General features: G+C 45.4%; 1 protein-coding gene across 1 annotated transcript in view; it reads left to right on the forward strand.

Annotated features, from left to right (window-relative positions):
- Positions 1-525: 525 nt before the first annotated feature.
- Positions 526-18289, forward strand: part of TTC7A (tetratricopeptide repeat domain 7A) — a 276147-nt gene continuing 258383 nt past the window's right edge. The window contains exon 1 of the mRNA XM_060247872.1: positions 526-789. Coding sequence (XP_060103855.1) covers positions 627-789 — 163 coding nt within the window. The 5' untranslated portion in view covers positions 526-626. The remainder of the gene's footprint in view (positions 790-18289) is intronic.

Consider the following 18289-nt stretch of genomic DNA (forward strand, 5'->3'; position numbering starts at 1 on the left):
CCTAATCAACCAAACAACCCAATCCAACCAAAAACAGCTTGCTCAGTTGATTCTGGCTCCTCAGGTTCAGATCCTCCTCCTCCTTCTTGAGCCCTTCCTGAAACTTCAAATTGTTCGCTGTGTGGCAGCAGAACAAAGTTGGAGTCAAGTTATACCTTTAAGGCCAACAAAGTTTTATTCAGCATGTAAGCTGATTGTGTGGCAGGCAGTTGTACTTGCGAGCCTCTTTTCTAAGGGACCAGCCACATATCATATAGCATGGTGTGGTCCATTCAAGGGGCTTTTGAATGCCCCTCCGTTGTCACGTGTTACCTCCTTTGACCCAATCCCTCCTTTGGCACAAGTTCGCCAGTCGCCCGTGGTGCCGTCAGTTTTTATAGTTGGATTTTTGAGCTGCCTAGCAGGGACACCTCTAGGTCTCGGAGGGGTACTTACTGTCGCCCAGCCGGCTGGGGTTAAAGCTCGAAACTTCACTTCCCAACATGCACACGGGAAACTGAGACTGTGCACATGCTCCGCGAGGGGTGGGGAAGGGAGGGGAGCGGATCCCGGCGCTTCCCCAGGCGTGCCGCAGCTTGCTTGCCTGAGACTTCCCTGTCGTACACGAGACACCCACCCACGCTAAGATGGCTGCGAAAAGCTCGCACTTTCACCTGAAAATGGAAGAGACGATCGAGAGGTGCCGGGCGGACTGCCAGTGGGAGAGGCAGCTGGCGATAGTGGGGCAGATGCGGGCGCGGGCGTCGTCCAGCCCCCGGCGCAAGGGGGCAAAAGGATCTCCGGAATCTGGTAAGTGCGGGACTGCCCTGCCGGTTGAAGGGCTGTTCGTTCACCGCCGGCGAAGGGAGGCAGCCGCAGCGCCAGCCTGTCCTCTGCAGTCATCAGATTTTCCCCGCCAAAGGAAAACTTCTGAGACGGCGCCCAGCCGCTTCCGACCTTCCTAGGCTTGCGCCGATGGGTTGGACGAGCCAGCGGCTCCCATCGCTGCACTTCGCGTTTCTCCCTGCAGCTTCCACTCCTCTTCACTGCTGCCGTCCTTGCATTCTGAACCATACATTCCCCCTTCCCCCTGTCCTCTTCCTCGTTTTGCAAAGAAAACCCTGAAAATGTCCGAGGCTTAGGGTTTTTCCCCCTGCTGGCGCTGTACCATGTGAGTCCAAGCCTCCCATCTCTCTGACATCCGACTGCTTTAATGGGATCTTCAGTTAACCCAGGCCTCCCTTTTCGATGTTGCTTTCTGATGTTCCCACTAGCCACTCCAGACTCCCAAGTATAGGATTCTGCACTCACCGGCCCCCCCTTCCCCAGTTGGGACAGCAGTGATCTGGAGAACGTCTCCTGTCGATAGGCAAGCCTCCAAGGAAATCGAGTTTGTGCTGTGCTTCTGACACTTTGCTGAGTGGACAAGAATCTTCTGGATCTACTGACATACGGGAAGTGATTTTTTTAGCTCATTCTTTTTAAAAAAAGGTTGAAAGGAGGCTGATTCCTGAGCAGCTCACCTGACTCATTGCCTAAGAAAGGTCTTCTCCTTTCTATTAATAGGATAAAGGGGTTGGAGGTAGCAGCTGAGAGGACCAGGAGGAAAGATCCCTGGGAAACTGGTGGGTTTCTTTCAACTTGCCTTGGTTGCGTCTCTATTGTATTATTCCATCTGGCCTCATATTTATTAACTAAAATCTTGATATCCTGCCTTTTCCTCCATTTACAAAGGCTCAAAGCAGTATAGAAAGCAGCACTTGCCAAAATAGGCACAGCACAGAAACAATTTTTTAAAACCAGAATAAACACAAAACCCAACAGCTCAAGATTCTCAAAGGCCTGGCTCTGCAGCATCACCAAAAACACACCAAAGTGGCCATGCTCCTGACCTCAGGGAGACAGCTCCACAGGGACAGTACCACAACTGAAAAGTTATTTATTTTTTATTTCTTTTATACCCCACCTTTCTTCCCAACAAGGACCCAAAGAGGCTTACATCATTCTCCTCTCCTCCATTTTATCATCACAACAACCCTATAAGGTAGGTTAGGCTAAGAGTGTGTGACTGGCCTAAGTTCACCCAGCAAGGTTCTAGGGCAGAGTAGGATCTGAACCCAGGTCTCCTATTATACCACACTGTCTCTCCAGGAAAATGCTCAGGATTAAGCTGCAAAACATGGTTTAAAGGAAAGAACCAGCATCTTGAATTAAACCTGGAAGCATATAGGGTAGTAATCTTCAACAGATGGGTTGGGACCCTCAGGTGGGTCAGGCACCCAATAGGATTACCATAACTTCCCCTGCTTTTTGGAAGGATCTGTTGGTAATACACAACAGTACAAGAGCAAGGTTACCACACCTCCTGCCTTTCTTTGCTTCATTTAAAACTTTCTTGAATGCAGACCCAAAGTGTCTTGCATTATCCCCTCCTCCATTTTATTCACAGAACAATCTTATGAGGTAGATTAGGCTGAGAGAGAGTAGTTGGCCCAATATCACCTACCAAATTTCCATGGATGTGGGGATTAAAACATGGACCATTTTCCAGATCCTAGCCTGATAGTCTAACCGCAATGGGAGACAAGGCTATCCAGCAGTAAGAAGATCCTCCATGGCTTTAACTCATAGCTTACTTTTCACTGTGGTTCACCTCCTGGTACTTGGCTTGTGTTTTATGTCCCCAGCTCTCTTGATCCTACACTTGACACCAGTGAGGTCATAACTCTGGCTCCCATTCTTCCTGTCATATCACATGGCTGAAATACCACATACTAGCAGCTTAGTAGGATCTGTGTTCCTCTCTAGGGTTTAAAGGGAGTGTCCTTGTTCTTTAAAGGTTAAAGATCACTAATACAGGGAACCAGTGAATCCGTTTTAAAATGAGTGATGTGGTCACACCTACATGTTCTAGTGAACAGATGAGCAGTTGTATTTTTCACCTATTGAAGGTTCCAGGTTGTCTTCAAGGGCAGCCCCATGTAAAATGCATTCTATCCTTGAAATCACTGAGGCATGGCCCAATCATCTGAGTTTAAGAGAGAGGATGACTTCTGAACTGCATGTAGTTGGGGGAAAGCCATATTAAACTAATTTTCTAACAATATGGAAGGATCTGACAAGACTACCAAGCTCTTCACAGACTCCATCAAAGTGAACATCACTTAATCCAGATTGGGTAGTACAATTTTCTACAGAATGTCAGCCTTCCTTTGCATCTTACATCTGTTATCCATCAACATGATTCACTGAATTCAGCTATGTATTCTATACATGGCCTCTTGGACACCAGAGATACGTCTTCAGGGGTTTCTTGGTACCATCTGGTGAAATTTTAGGATTTATCAGTGACTGCCCCAGTGTGCATGTGTGAGGCAGAGGTCAGATCCCCACCATCTTTTCTAAAATCCGCATAATGGAGTGGGGAAGATAACTCAGATAATCTCTCAGAGCCAGAATAGCAAGCTGTAACAGAGAGCCTGCGGGGTGACATGATAGAGGTTTACAAGATAATGCATGGGATGGAGAAAGTAGAGAAAGAAGTACTTTTCTCCCTTTCTCACAATACAAGAACTCGTGGGCATTCGATGAAATTGCTGAGCAGTCAGGTTAAAATGGATAAAAGGAAGTACTTCTTCACCCAAAGGGTGATTAACATGTGGAATTCACTGCCACAGGAGGTGGTGGCGGCCACAAGCATAGCCAGCTTCAAGAGGGGGTTAGATAAAAATATGGAGCAGAGGTCCATCAGTGGCTATTAGCCACAGTGTGTGTGTGTGTATATATAATTTTTTTTTTGGCCACTGTGTGACACAGAGTGTTGGACTGGATGGGCCATTGGCCTGATCCAACATGGCTTCTCTTATGTTCTTATGCCAGTGTAGCTGACCCTGCCACTAGGCAAACAAGGCAATTGCCTAGGGCGCTGGCCTTCTGGGGTATCAAACTGGGCGCCTCCATGTGACTTGATGACATTATCGGGGGGGGGGGTTTGCCAGAAGTTAGCCTCGCCTAGGGTGCAGGCAGTCTAGGGCCAGCAGAGCAGTGGACTTCAATCTGGAGAACTGGGTTTGATTCCCCATTTCTCCACATGAAGACTGCTGGTTGACCTTGGGTCAATCACAGACAGCACTCTCAGAACTCACTCAGTCCCACCTACTTCACAAAGTTAGGTGCTTATTGTAAGGAGAGAAAGGGAAGGCAATTGTAAGCCAGAGTAGAGAAAAGCAGGATATAAAAACCAACTCTGGTTAAGTGCATGGATTCTTATCTGGGAGAACCAGGTTTGATTCCCCACTCTTCCAAATGCAACTGCTAGAGTGACCTTGGTCAGTCATAACAGTTGGAACTGTTTTCTCAAGAACAGTTTCTGTCAGAGCTCTCTCAGCCCCACCTACCTCACAGGATGTCTTGTGGAGAGGAGAAAGGAGATTGGAGATTGTAAGCCGATCTGTAAGAGATCGGCTCTTGTAAGAGAAAGGAGATTGTAAGCCGATCTGAGACTCCAAGTGAATGGTGGGGTATAAATCTAATCTCTTCTTCTTGATATTGGGAAACATCTACAAAGGTAACTAAAGAATACAGAAAACAAAAGGAAAGCACAACTTCTTGCTAACTACATTCTTACAGAATCTTCCAAAGATCTCCTAGTTATATTCTCCTTCAGCAGGTGTCTGGGCTCAGCAAAGGTGGCAAAAGTTGGCTTCTTTCTGAATCATATTTCTAGGGGTCTCTCAGTGGCTGGGAGTTCTTTGTTGGAATAATCAGAAGGTAGGATATCTAATCAAAACTCCCATCAAAGGAGGCTTAGACCAATTAACAGTCCCAAAATAGTGTGGTGTGCAAACATTAATGTGGGGTACAAAGGGGAAGGACTAGTTGTTAGACCTGGGAAATTCTCTATTGACCCTTCTCCCCAGATAGTTCAACGTCATTATGACAACAACGTTTTAAAAACAATACCAAGGAGCCGGGAGTGTTTTCATTTGGGAAAAGATTATTCTAATAATTGTGCTTTTAACAATAATGATAATTGTGAAAAGCAGTAATGATCTTGTGGTCTCCTTTTGCCTTTTCTGGGTTTTCTCACCTTTTAAAAAGTATTACAAAAGTCACAAAGTTACATGAATCAATCACAACTTAGTTACATTAACTGCAAATTAAGATTAATTATAAATTTATTTGTTTATTTGTTTATTTATTTCAATTTATATTCCGTCCTCCCCACAAGCAGGCTCAGGGTAGATTACAACAAAAGTTAAAACATAAATTATAAATAGTTAAAAATAATTAAAACAACATAATTTAGCTGAGCCATACAAATGAAGATCACAATAGATTAAACCCTTGCTAAAAAAATCCCCATAATACACAATTAAGACATGTGATGGAGTTCATAACATAAACCCATAATCCATCTACTCTTACTGACATTTATATTCAGCTATAGTAAAATCATTAAATGTATCTTAGAATAGTTTCTTTAAGCTGCTGTTTTGGCCTATTCCAGTACCTTGTAAATGGATTTCACTATTTGACAATTCCTGAGAATGGGGTTTCTCACCTCTTATCATTACCTGAATTACAATATTATGTCCAAAGGAAATTTTCCTCATGCTGAATGTACATAATATGTACCTTCTGGTAAGGGGTACCAGGATCTTGTGATAACTAATCACAAGCACACAGAATTTGTGGTGTGATGATTTACCAGAGTTTCATGTGGACTTTGCACTACTTCTTCCCACAAGGCACAATCCTGCCAAAGTCAAACATTATGCTGCCTGATCTGATGCATCTTTGCTCAGAAGAGTTTGTGGAGTTCAGTTTGAACTGCTCAAGCAAACATGTTAAGATGACGGCCACAAGAGTCCACTGATTTTAAATGAGAGAGGTTTTAATTAATGAGACTTTAATGTACTTTGAATTATTCCCATGCTTAGCATGGGTACAAAGAGAATGAAAATTATCAAGATCACTTAACGGAAGGTGGTGATTTCTTAGTTCATGTTTCACCCTGCTACATCTTCTAATTGGCAAAAGAATGTGTTTATGGGCTTTTTCATACAGCCTAAGTTACTGAACAGTAATGGGTTTCTGCTGGCATTTCAGACAGACCCGATTCAGTAACTGGCCGCTACCAGAATACTGTTACCTTTTCACACAGTCCCACGGCTGTCCCGGTAGTGAGGCATGCCTGAGTCATTATTAACAAAGAGCAGCTTCTTTCAGTTTTCAACCCCTCCTAGGTTGAAATCGCTATGGGACACTGTGTGAAATGTCCCATAGTGATTCCGGGAGTGCCGTTTTCGCGCCCCTTTTTGCCTGCCAGCACGCGATCTCCAGCTTTTTTGGGGGGGGAACGTCGGGCTAAGATCGCTATAGCGCTATAGCGATGTTTCAAAACAGCACCACCATAGGGATGCCTGAGCTCCATTGAGATGCCTGAGATCGCTGCGGCTGACACTTTGTAACAAGTGCCCCATTGGATACACAGTTCAAGCAGGAGATCAGGGCACCAGGCATTGATCTGTCACCTGTTGCTATCACTTCCATGCCCACACAGGAGTCACGGGAATCTGATTGGTTTGTAGGTGACTCTGAGGCACATTTATGGGGGGAGGGGGCTGTTGCCACCTGGAGAGGGGTTGCCCATAGGGCAGCAAGTTTCGGCGGGAGAACAGACCAACAGTGACTGGTGAGACAGATGTTACTAACCCAGCCTGATGTGCACCCATCCATGCTCACAGGCTGTTGGCTGGAAAGTGACTTGTGCCAAGCTGCAGCAGGTATAAATATTAGGGGGGGAGCCACAGACCATGTTCAGATTGCCAGGCATTGTAAACTCTCTTCCCACTTAAACTGTGTATGCAATCCTAAAGTGGTGCTGTTTTGAAACATCGCTATAGCAATCTTAGCCCGGTGGGCAAAAAAAAGCCAGCGCTCGTGGAAGTGAGATAAAAGCGGAATAGTGTGAAATGGCTCGCTTCAATCACAGAACCCTACCGGGAAATAAAACCACGTGCCTGTAAACTCCCATCCCTGTCCCGGATTACTCCAGGCCGGCACAATACCGGCTCCCTTCCGGTTTCCACTGGTAAGTGTGAAAAGGACCTATGTGTTTTACAACCCCCTTTTTATTCTGACAGGGCCCCTGCAGCATTAACAGCTACCTAATAAGCAGAAAATGAAAAGCTGAAGCCTTTTCTGGTTTACAAGTGAAGTGATCTGGAACAGTTTCTCCTGTTAAACTCTGGGCAGCTGTTAGAGTCCTGCTGGGTACATCTGATTGCCCTGTTTTCCTTGCAGATTTTGCTAGTAAGTAAAGTGCCTTGGCCTAGGATTGCCAGGTCTGTGTTGGAAAATACCTGGAAACTTGGGGGGTGGATCCAGCAGAACGTAGTGTTTGGGAAGGGGAGGGGCCTCAGCACCATTTTCTCCAGGGGAACTGATCTCTGCCAGCTGGAGATCAGTTGTAAAAGCAGGAGATCTCCAGGCCCTACCTTGGCCTCTGTGTATATCAGATTCCAGTTGTCCAGGCCATGTGAAGGATCCAAGCAATTTTGTTGCCCCAAATCAGTTTGAAAAGTACTTTATAGGCTTTCTAATGTTGTCAATTGTTACAAGAACAGCTGGAGTTATGAGCTTCCAGCTCCAAAATAGTATTTGGAGCTGCAAGGAAAATGAATGAGGGCCGCAGCACTATGCACATGGGCTATGTAAAGCCAAGCAATACACGGCTATAGGCTCTGTTCATGTACTTCCAGTGTCCCATGTCATTTGGCCCACAGGGAGGTTGCCTCTGGTATTATTTTACTGACTGGAAAACTGAGGTTAAGAAGTCTATCACTTTGTTACATTTGTTAGAGTTCCTCTAAGGAACTCAGGGTGCTGGGCCACACCTGCTCGTCTGAGTCTTTCCCTCTTCAAGAATCAATCTGTGTTTGAGGTGTATGTGACATAAGTGCAGATGTCCTGTTCTACTTATCTGTCTAACTTCTGGAATATGTTGGTTATCCATGGATTTATATTTCATAAAAGTAATATAAAGTCTGTAGCTTGCCATGAGACTGTTGATTTTGTAACTAGTCTTCTCCAAAGAAATAAATTGCCTCATGATTCTTGTGTTTACATTACACATGAAACCCCATTTCAGACCTGGCTAGACGCCACGATTTTTTACTGAGGAAATCAACTGTCTCTTGATTCAGGGCCATTTCCAAGCTTTAAATGTAAGGCCGTTTCCAAATTGGTTAACTGAGGATTCATGGGAACTGGGCTCCTATATGGATGCTTCTATATACAGTTTCTCTCGCGTTGTAATTTCTAATTTAGGTTGGTAAATTCAGGCAGAGTGCACCTTTTAAAATTAGATTTCTCCTTGTCTGCTTTAGGTTGTTTATCTCTGCAGGGAGATTAGAGAGAACTGATATGATTCATGTTCTTGCATCTTGTTAGGAGTTCCCTGCTGAGTAGGATTAAGGATTAACAAGTGAAAAAGGAGGTGGTGGGAGGAGAGATTCTGTAGTCTCTTCTCCAACTTTTGGAAACCTTGTACTGCTGTGTTTGTCTTGGTTGCTTCTTAGACATAATGGAGTTTAAACCTGAAACAGAATGTTTTCAACAAAAAAAATGGCCTGGGAAAGATCATAAAGGAGTGGAGCAGATTACTCACCAGCTTTTCCTGTTTAATCTCTGGTTTACAGCAGAGTTGAGGGGCCATTTAATTTCTCTGGAGGGGCTGCACTGCCAGTTGTCACTTGGCCAGTGAGCCCCACCCAAGGGCATGTGTGTGCATTTATGCAAGCACACTTACACATGTGCAGAGATTAAAAAGGAAGGAGTCTTAGGGGACATTAAAGACTAGCTTCTTTGTTTTATGATACAGAGTTTTATGGACTTAAGTCTGGTTCCTTAAATGCATGAAATATATCCTCAGATGGCAGGAATATTGACACAGAAAGGTATTGTAAACAATGCAAGGAATTGATGGAAAGCAGCATATAAATGTTTAAATCAATAATATGCTGAGATTCCTTGGTGGTGGTGGGGGAGTGTTGTATCTAGAGTGTGAACATTTTATTTCAGCTGCTTGTGGAATGACCTTGGGTACTAGGGATTCCCTGGCACTGGTTTTATTTTGGACAATATAGGTTCTTTGTGAAAAGTGTCCCCAGTTTTTAAGCTTAGATTATTGTGGTGTGTTGACATATTGTCCCCAGTGACTTGGTGTAGATGGGTGATGAATTATAAATAGCTAGTGTGTATTTATTCTTTATTCCCTTGCCACTGGTTTCCTTTAATTGCAAAGAGGACACTCTGCTTAGCTAAAAACTGCTGATGAGTAACTCCGTCTCATTGGTTTCTAAATAGTATTCTGAGGAATTGTTCAGGTTTCTTGAAGCTTATGGGGGTTCTTCAATGAGGACAGACTGCTTTGAAAGAAATCTTGTATATTATTGGACTTCTTTATAATGTGCTACCACAGGGAAGTGTTATCTAGATTCTATGGCATACTCTTGGTTTGTTTAGAGAAATGAAGACCGCAACAAGCTTTAAAAAGGAATTAGGTTTTAAAAAGGGGCTAGATAGACTCATGTAGGATTGTCACAACTCAGGGGGGTATTACCAATTGCTGCCACCACTCTGGGTTAAGGGTTTCCCTTGAGAAGTCCCAGAGTACCCTCCCAAGCCCTTAAGGCCTCCTGTAACTTAGGCCAAATAATAGGCGTGCGGACCAGGCAGAGTGAATAACAACAGAAAGGTTTTATTTTAAAAGAGAGGTTCAGTGCAACATAAACAAACAAGATGCTCTAAAGAGTAAAGGAGTGAAGGCAAAAATAGACAAATGCCCTACCGTGTCTGAACTTACTGTCCCTACTGTCTCAATCAGACCTAGCCTACTCACCCTTCCTCTAAGGGCAAGGGTCTCTTCCTGGCAGTAGCTCCTCCTCAGCTCTGCCGCCTAGAAAAAGAATACCCTCTTCCTGGGCTTAGCCCTTTTATCTTCTCCTCCCAGGCCTCACCCCTCTCTGGGCCAGTTTCCCTCCAAAACCCTTGCCACCCAATCAGAGGGATAGAGGGGATCCTGGGAAATGTAGGCTCTTCGCAGTACTAAGCAAGCTTCCCTGGGGCCTGCAGACCTCACTAGGCCCAGGATCGTGACACCCCCCTGCTAGATCAAATCATGGGGTCTGGCAATATAGATCCCCATCGATGAGATCTACCCAAACTGGGGTTGCCTTGGAAACCCAACCGTAAAGCATTAACCCTCAAATAAACTACAGAAACCAATTATACACAATACAAGCACAGTCTCTATCTCAGGAGCTTAGGGTTGGTGAGTTTGGCTGCCTGTAGCCACCTCCCTCCACAGTTTCCACAACCAGGGGCGTAGCTAGGGCTTTGGGGGCCCGGGGCCCAAGATTTATGTGGGCCCCCCTACGTGTGTTCACGCCGCCAGAAACAGGATATGATGTCACTTCCGGTGATGTCACTTCCGCAAGATGGCCACCACTTGCGAGGGAGGGGTGTTGATATCACTGTGTGTTGGTATTATTGTGTTGGTAAATCTTGGTATTATGGTATGGGATGTTTTTCGTTATTACAGGGGTGGCCCACGGCAGCTCTCCAGATGTTTTTTGCCTACCACTCCCATCAGCCCCAGCCAGCCATGGGAGTGGTAGGCAAAAAAACATCTGGAGAGCTGCCGTGGGCCACCCCTGCAATTAGATCCCTGTGTGTGTCTTTTGGGTTGCCACGTGGAGGTGCAGTGAAGCCCCCTTGGCAATTAAGATCCTATAGGCAACATATCCTGTTCTATCTACCTACAAAAGAAATAACTCAGGAAAAAGCAAAATAGGTCCCTGGCTTCAAAGGATAAAATAGACAAGTGGCCTCATGGGAAAAATGTTAGTGGAGGAGGAGATGATGATGATGATATTGGATTTATACCCCACCCTTCACTCAGAGTCTCAGAGCGGTCACAATCTCCTTTACCTTCCCCCCACACACACATACACAACACCTTGTGAGGTAGGTGGGCTGAGAGAGCTCTCACAGAAGCTGCCCTTTCAAGGACAACTGCTGGGAGAGCTATGGCTGACCCAACACCATTCCAGCAGCTGCAAGTGGAGGAGCGGGGAATCAAACCTGAGTCTCCCAGATAAGAGTCCACGCACTTAACCACTACACCAAACTGGCTCTGTACTGATACAAGCAAAGAAGCCACAGCTGCCATGTTAGCAACAGCACAGAACATAATCAATTTAAGAAACACAAGCTATGGAGGGAGAAAGTCCACACAGTGAAGCCAAATGAAGCTACAATTTAGGGTTCTGCAAACCCAAAGGGGCTCTCCAGGTTTGCAGAAAAATGTGATTAAAAAAACAAGTTGGAGATAAAAATACCCCCATGTTGAGAGTAAGAACCCAGAGTCTGCATTTTGGGTAGCTGTAGCAACCAAAAAGAGTGCCTGGAAGAGACAAAGGAAATAGAGCAGGCTCCAGCAGAAAATGGAGGAAAAATGGAACTAGACCCAGGGAAGAAATGGGGCTGGTGGAGGAATGCATTTTCCATTCCCCCACCAGTTCTAGGATCCCTCCTTTTATATGTATAAAGAAATACATTAAGTAGTAATATAGAGATCTATACTAAAGGAAACCTTGCACAAATAAAAATGAGTTCAGTTGCATCTTTAAGATCAAATGAAATTATTTTTAAAACAGATTTTCTAGGCATTTAATCACTGGCTGAAATAGTATAGAACTCTTAAACTCTCAAGAGTCACACACAAGTTATTAATTCTTTAGTTATGTCAACTGTGTAAGAGAACAACATACTGCAAATGGGATCTTCTTCTAGGGACAGGACTAGCCGGGAGCCTCCGGCGGGCGGCCGACTCAGCCTGGCTGCAGTGACGACGTGTCCACTTCTCCTCCCGGCAGGCAGGCGGGTGGGCGGGACTGAGGGAGGGGCGAGCCGGCAGCGCGGAGCTCCGTGGGCGGCTGCTGGCTGCTGCGGGTGGAGGGCGCCGCCGCCTTGCAGGTTCCCCGGCCCGAGAGGGCGAGGAGAGGCGAGCGGCTGCAGCTTTGGGGCGGAGGGGCCCTGCTCTTTCTAGCAAGTCGTGGCTGCGCTCCGTGCTTCCTCCTGGACGGGCTCGGTCGAGAGTTTCTCGCAGCCCTGCTAGCGCCTCCAGCCCTTGCAGGGGATCCCTCGGGGCCGCTGGAGCTGCAGAAAAAGCTTCGTCTCCCTCGAGTTCCATCCGAAGCAAAACTTGGGACCGGGAAGACTTTTCTTGGGTATCAGGGATGGGCTTAGTGGCGTCGCCAGACAGGCGCCAAAGCCCTGTGTGTGTGTCAGGGATGCCAGCCTCCAGGTGGGACCTGGGGACGCCAGGCAGCCGGCTTCTGAGGGGCCCCTTGGCATTGCCAAGGGGCCCCCCAGACCTGGGGCGACCCGCCCCCCCTCCCTACGCCACTGTCCACAACCCATGAAGTGGCCTGAACTGCATCCATGATTTCTTTGCAGTAGCAATTTGAATCTTCTCCCTCTTGTCAAGTGGGCATCAGGCTTCACAGAACTTTCTCTAGGAACTGCTTTCTGTAGTCCCACCACTCGACCATCCACCTTATGTGGTGCAGCTTCCAGTACAGCATTTGCCTCCTCCTGGCAAGAATAGGTCACAAATCCAAACCCACGGGAACATTTTGTCTGTGGATCTCTCACTACCTCAAAGTCAGTGAGTGTGCCCCAGGTTTCAAAGTGTTCCCTTAAGCTGTCATCTGTAGTCTGAAAGCTCAAGCCACCTACAAACAGTTTTCTCATCTGTTCAGTTCCTTAGAACCCTGTCCCCGTGAAGATTTTCTCTTCCTCTTTTCCTTGCAGACCACTTTGGGAGAGTGTTCAGGCTCTGTCGCTCCTTTTGCCCGCTTGCCTGCCTCTCTTTCCTGCCATCGAAGCACCTGTTCAGCCAAATCCTCCCCTATAAACATTGCCACAGGTGTGTTTTCATACACTGCGACATTCCATGTTCCAGTCCAACCCTCATATTGGAAAGGTATTCTGGCCACCAGGAGGGTAACTTCTTCAGCTTCATTGATGCGCAGCACCTTCTTTCCTTCACCTGGGAGGAAATACTTCGGGTCCACAAAAGAACAATGGACAGAAGTCAGAAGGGAAGCAGTGTCTTGCCAGGCTATCACACCATGCCCATCCACAGTCACTTCCCTGCAGTGATGCTGAGGAATACACTCAGAGTCTGGTTCAGAAGAAGTGGGCCCAGGGCCCACTGGCATCATGTGGAATGCTACAGTAGTAGTAGGCTTCGGGCACTGATTCCAGATATGCCCCAACTCATTTCACGGATAACAGCGGAGTACCTTCCGATCACCTGCTGGCAGCTTCACACCAGCACCTGTAGAAATAGGAGGCTGTTGCTAGGACAGTTCTTCCTTCACTTCAGAGTGCTCCTCGGCACCAGGGTCAGGTGGGAGCTTTGGGCTTTCCTTTGGGCGCCAATCACGACTGGTGCTGGGTCTCCGCCCTCCATATGTCTCAGCCAGGTGGTCTGCCCACTGTCCAGCTTCTTTGAGGGTGGAAGGGCTCTTGTCAATCAATGGGCGTCTTACTGTCATGTTCCCAAATTGGATTGAGGCGCCTATTACACCAAGTTATGACCTACCTCAATAACAATGAGTTAACCCTGAATTATGGGAAAACAAAGATTTTAGTTTTCTCTAAATCTTGGAAGCAACAATTATGGTCAGTCAAGGGAAACCCTATTGAACAGGTCAAAAGTATCAAATATCTGGGGATTAATTTTTCCTATAACGGGAACTGGGCAACCCATCGCAAGTGCGCTCTAACAGTGGCAAGAACTAGTGCCTTGGCTATTGCCCGTTTCTTTTATTTGAAAGGGAACCGATATGTCCCTTTGGCCCTAAGAGCTTTTAATGCGAAATCTAGCCCCCAACTTTTATATGGTGCCCCTATATGGATCAGTGCCTTTGATCACACCACTGAAGGCCTACAATCCTTCTTTTTGAGGAAAATTTTGGGACTACCCAACTGTGTTCCTTATGCTGCAATTTGCATGGAAACTGGACTGTTGCTGCTGGAAACTCGCGCCTGGCTTTTGACCTTTAAGTTTTGGCTGCGCCTTTTATTTAATTCTGATCAGAATTCTTTCACCTTTTTGATGCTGATGGATCATCATGCATCCAAATGGTTGACCCTGATCCAAAAGAAAATCACATCCATAGGAATTTCCTTGGATGCATTTTATTTATCCTCTGCTTCCGCGGTATTTCAATCCATCAAACGTAGACTACTAGATATCCAGTTGCAACATCTAACTGAGGCAGCTCGGAAAACTTGCTCCCCAAGCTATCTGGGTTTATCCCAGATTCCTGGGCTTTTAGCTCCCTATTTCCTCTTTTTAACTGATCCTCCCCAAAGAAGAGCATTCATGCTGGCTAGATTTAATGCATCGGCCATCCTTTTCGGAAGATACCACAGAATCCCCCGCAATCTTAGACGATGCCCTTGTAGTCAAGGAGTCATCGAAACGGTCCCTCATGTTCTTTTGGACTGCCCTTTTTATAGCAGTCCACGTGCAAGATATCTAGATTCACTGCTTTCTGACCATCAAGACCTTTCTGACAATGCCAAGGTTCGTTTTCTACTCCACGGGAAACACAACTTTGTCACTACTCACGTTGCTTGCTTTTTACAGGTTGTGATCCAAATCAGAGAGGCTTTTACTCATGCATAGCTTACTGCTATTTTATGTCATTTAACTTTTGCTGGTTTTTTTCTAAGGTTTTATTATATTCTATAGTGTCAGTGTTGGTTTTAAAGTATACTGTATTTTTGTATCAATGCCAATAAAGGTCTATGGTATGGTATGGTATGGGCATCTAATGTGCTCAGGAATGAGCGTCAAGAACCGATCAACGCACATTAAAGTCTTTACATTATCTAGATCCTTAGCGTCGGCTACTTCAAGCCATAGGTCGTAGGCCTTCCCCAGCCTATACATCAACTGCGGGTAGGACTCCTTGGGTTCAGGTTTCACTTCCTTGAACCTCTTGCGGGCTCCTTCTTTGGAGAACCCCACCCTCTAATGCACTCTCTGTTTAAACAGCTTGTAGTCTGACCTCTCTTCACCTTCCATCTGCCCAGACACTGAAGCCAGAACTCCACTTAGCTGGGGTCTCAACTTCTCCATATACACTTCTGGGGGAAGCTTGTAATCCATGCAAACTTGTTCAAAGTTCTGCAGGAATGCATCAATGTCCTCCCTTTCCTTGTATAAGGGGTACTTCCATCTATTCCCTTGCAATGCAGCATCTGGAGGAAGCGACCCTTTCCCAATTTTTGCAAGTTCCATCTCATGTGCCAGCTTCATTTTTTCCAGCATTTTAGCTGCATTCTCTCGCTCCTCTTTTAGCATCCTTTCTTTCTATAATTCTATCTTGGCTGCGTTCTCTTTCTCCTCTTTCAGCATCCTTTCCCTCTGTAACTCTATCTTGAGTCTGGCTCTCTCAAGGTCTGCCTGCTTAAGCTGCAGTTGAAGCCGCAAGGCCTCTTCACTTGCGACTGCCATCTCTCTGTCTGGTGTTTTCTCCTCAGACATCAGGCCAACAGCCCGTTTGGATCCTTTTTCTAGGGACAGGCGTGTCCTCTGGCTTCTCTTTCCCAGATTGGAGGAGCATACACTATCTAGCCTCACTATCCAGTTGACCCGAGAGCTAGAAAATAAACAAAATACACTTTCACCACCATTACCAGACCTTACTTGGTCCTGCCAGCACCTTCAGTAAATGTGACTTCCTTAAGCCCAGAGTACCCTCTCAAGCTCTTCAGGCCTCCTGTAGCTTAGGCCAAATAATAGGCATGCAAACAAGGCAGAATGAACAACGACAACAAAAAGGTTTTATTTTAAAAGAGAAGTTCAGTGCAACATAAACAAACAAGGTGCATTAAAGAGTAAAGGGAAAAATAAACAAATGCCTTACCGCATCTAAACTTACTGTCCCTATTGTCTCAATCACACGTAGCCTACTCACCTTTTCTCTAAGGGCAAGGGTCTCTTCCTGGCAATAGCTCCTCCTCAGCTCTACTGCCTTGAAAAAGAACACCTCCTTCCTGAGCTTGGCCCTTTTATCTTCTCCTCCCAGGCCCCACCCCTCTCTGGGCCAGTTTCCCTCCAAAACCCTTGCCACGCAATCAGAGGGATAGAGGGGATCCTGGGAAATGTAGACTCTTCCCAGTACTCCTAAGCAGGCTTCCCTGGGGCCTGCAGGCCTTGCTAGACCCAGGATCATGACAAGGATAGGTTAGCCATGGTTACTAAATGGAGTCTCCATGATTACAGGCAGTATATCTGCATTGAGGGCCAACAACTGGAGAAGGCTTTGTCATTTTAGGTGTATTTATGCAGGCCATTGTTTGAGACAGGATGCTGGAATAGATGGATAATTTTCTCATGTTCTTAAATAAGTCTTTACAGTTATTTATATGTGTTGAGTGTCCACTGTCATTTGCGGTAGTTACAATTTCTGTGGCAAACATTCAGAAATTCATGTGATGTTGAAAGACAGAAAGTTTGAAAACGAAGTGCTCTGTCCAGTATGTTACAATGTAATATTGATTATCCAGCATAGTCTTTTATCATGACTAAAGAAACAAAGAACTCAGGAATAACAGTATATGTATGTATTTAATTATACCCTGCTTTTCTCCCCAGTAGCGATCCAAAGCAGTTTTACAACATCGTTCTTCCTTCCTCCATGTTATTCTCACAAAAATTACCCGGTGAGGTAGATTAAGCTGAGAGTGACTGGCTCAGAGTCACCTCCTAAATCTCAGTGGCAGAAGAAATATGTCCTTTCAGATAACAAGAAGGAAAAGGTAGAGGTGAGGTAGATTAAGCTGAGAGTGACTGGCTCAGAGTCACCTCCTAAATCTCAGTGGCAGAAGAAATATGTCCTTTCAGATAACAAGAAGGAAAATTAGTACATATAACCAGGGGTTGTTTTGTAGAAAAATAGGTGGTGGAGCTCATCCAAGGATTGTTATGCAGCTGCACTTACTATTCAATGGAGAAGGAGGTAGAACTCTCAGGAGGAGAAGGAGGAACTCTCAGAAAGGTTCAGGAGCTGTGCTCCTGTGAGCTTCCACTGAATCTGAGGCCTGCATACAACACTTTCCCCTTCAGAACCGTTCTCCAGGTTTTAGAGCCTGTTTGGCTATAAAACCTGGAGAGAAACGGATTTGAATAACACAATCAGATGGCAATATCTGTATCCTATTCTGAGGCATCAGCCACCCATGCTCACCCACAACTTCCTGGCACTGGAGAAAGTCTGGTATTTACCGAACTTACCGGGTTCGCTGTGCATATCTGGATGTCTGATTGCTCCACTGCATGCTCAGACTGCTTGGGAAGTCTGAAACTTCTGCTCCATGGCCGCCATTTTAAAAACTCAGTTACTGATGTGCACATAAGCTTGGGTTGTGAATCGCCACTTGATGGCAAATAAATGCTCCTGTGCAAAAAGCACTTTTTTAAAAAAAAGATGCCACCTGAGTGCCCTCTCCATGGTTATTGCAGCAGTAGTCTGACTGGTTGACCACGGGGTGAGTGCGTGGTGAGGCCAGATAAGGATGGCACGTTTGGAAGAAACTCTCTGGAACAAATAGTACCAGATAAATTAGAGGCACAGCCAGACTGTGCCAGTTTCTGTTGTCTGACTGCAACCATACACACACACACACACACATTTTAGTTATACTCTGTAGCCCATATATTTATGTTGTTTGGATGTATGAGACAGATGTAAACTGTTTTTGAGCCTTGAAGTTTGCTCTTTAACTGCTCATGTCTAGAATGAGACCTTCTCTGTTGGAAGTGATATTATGCTGTGGAATCTTTGCCAGATACAGTTCTTTTCAAAGGCTTATTATTGGATGGACTCCAGACAGTTTGCTGATCAGTGATAGATTAGAAAATAATTTACCTCCACAACTCTAGTAGTTCTGTAATTTTATCTCAATAATGAATAAAAAACTGAGATCAGAGCTAAGAGTTTTTGAGGAAAGCTAAGAGTTTGGAAATGTCAAACAATGGGAATATGATGTTAGCATCTGTAAGTTACTAATTAGCTTGGATGATTAGACAATAATTTTAAAGTTTGGTGGGAAAAGATGCTAAGAAAATCTGTTTTGAATGGCATGTGGTCTTTTTGTAAGAGATTGGCATTTTATTTCTGCATAAGATTATTCTGTTTCTGATATTAAGTAAATG

The sequence above is a fragment of the Heteronotia binoei genome, chromosome 1, assembly GCF_032191835.1.
Source record: "Heteronotia binoei isolate CCM8104 ecotype False Entrance Well chromosome 1, APGP_CSIRO_Hbin_v1, whole genome shotgun sequence".
In the NCBI taxonomy this organism is placed as follows: Eukaryota; Metazoa; Chordata; class Lepidosauria; order Squamata; family Gekkonidae; genus Heteronotia; species Heteronotia binoei.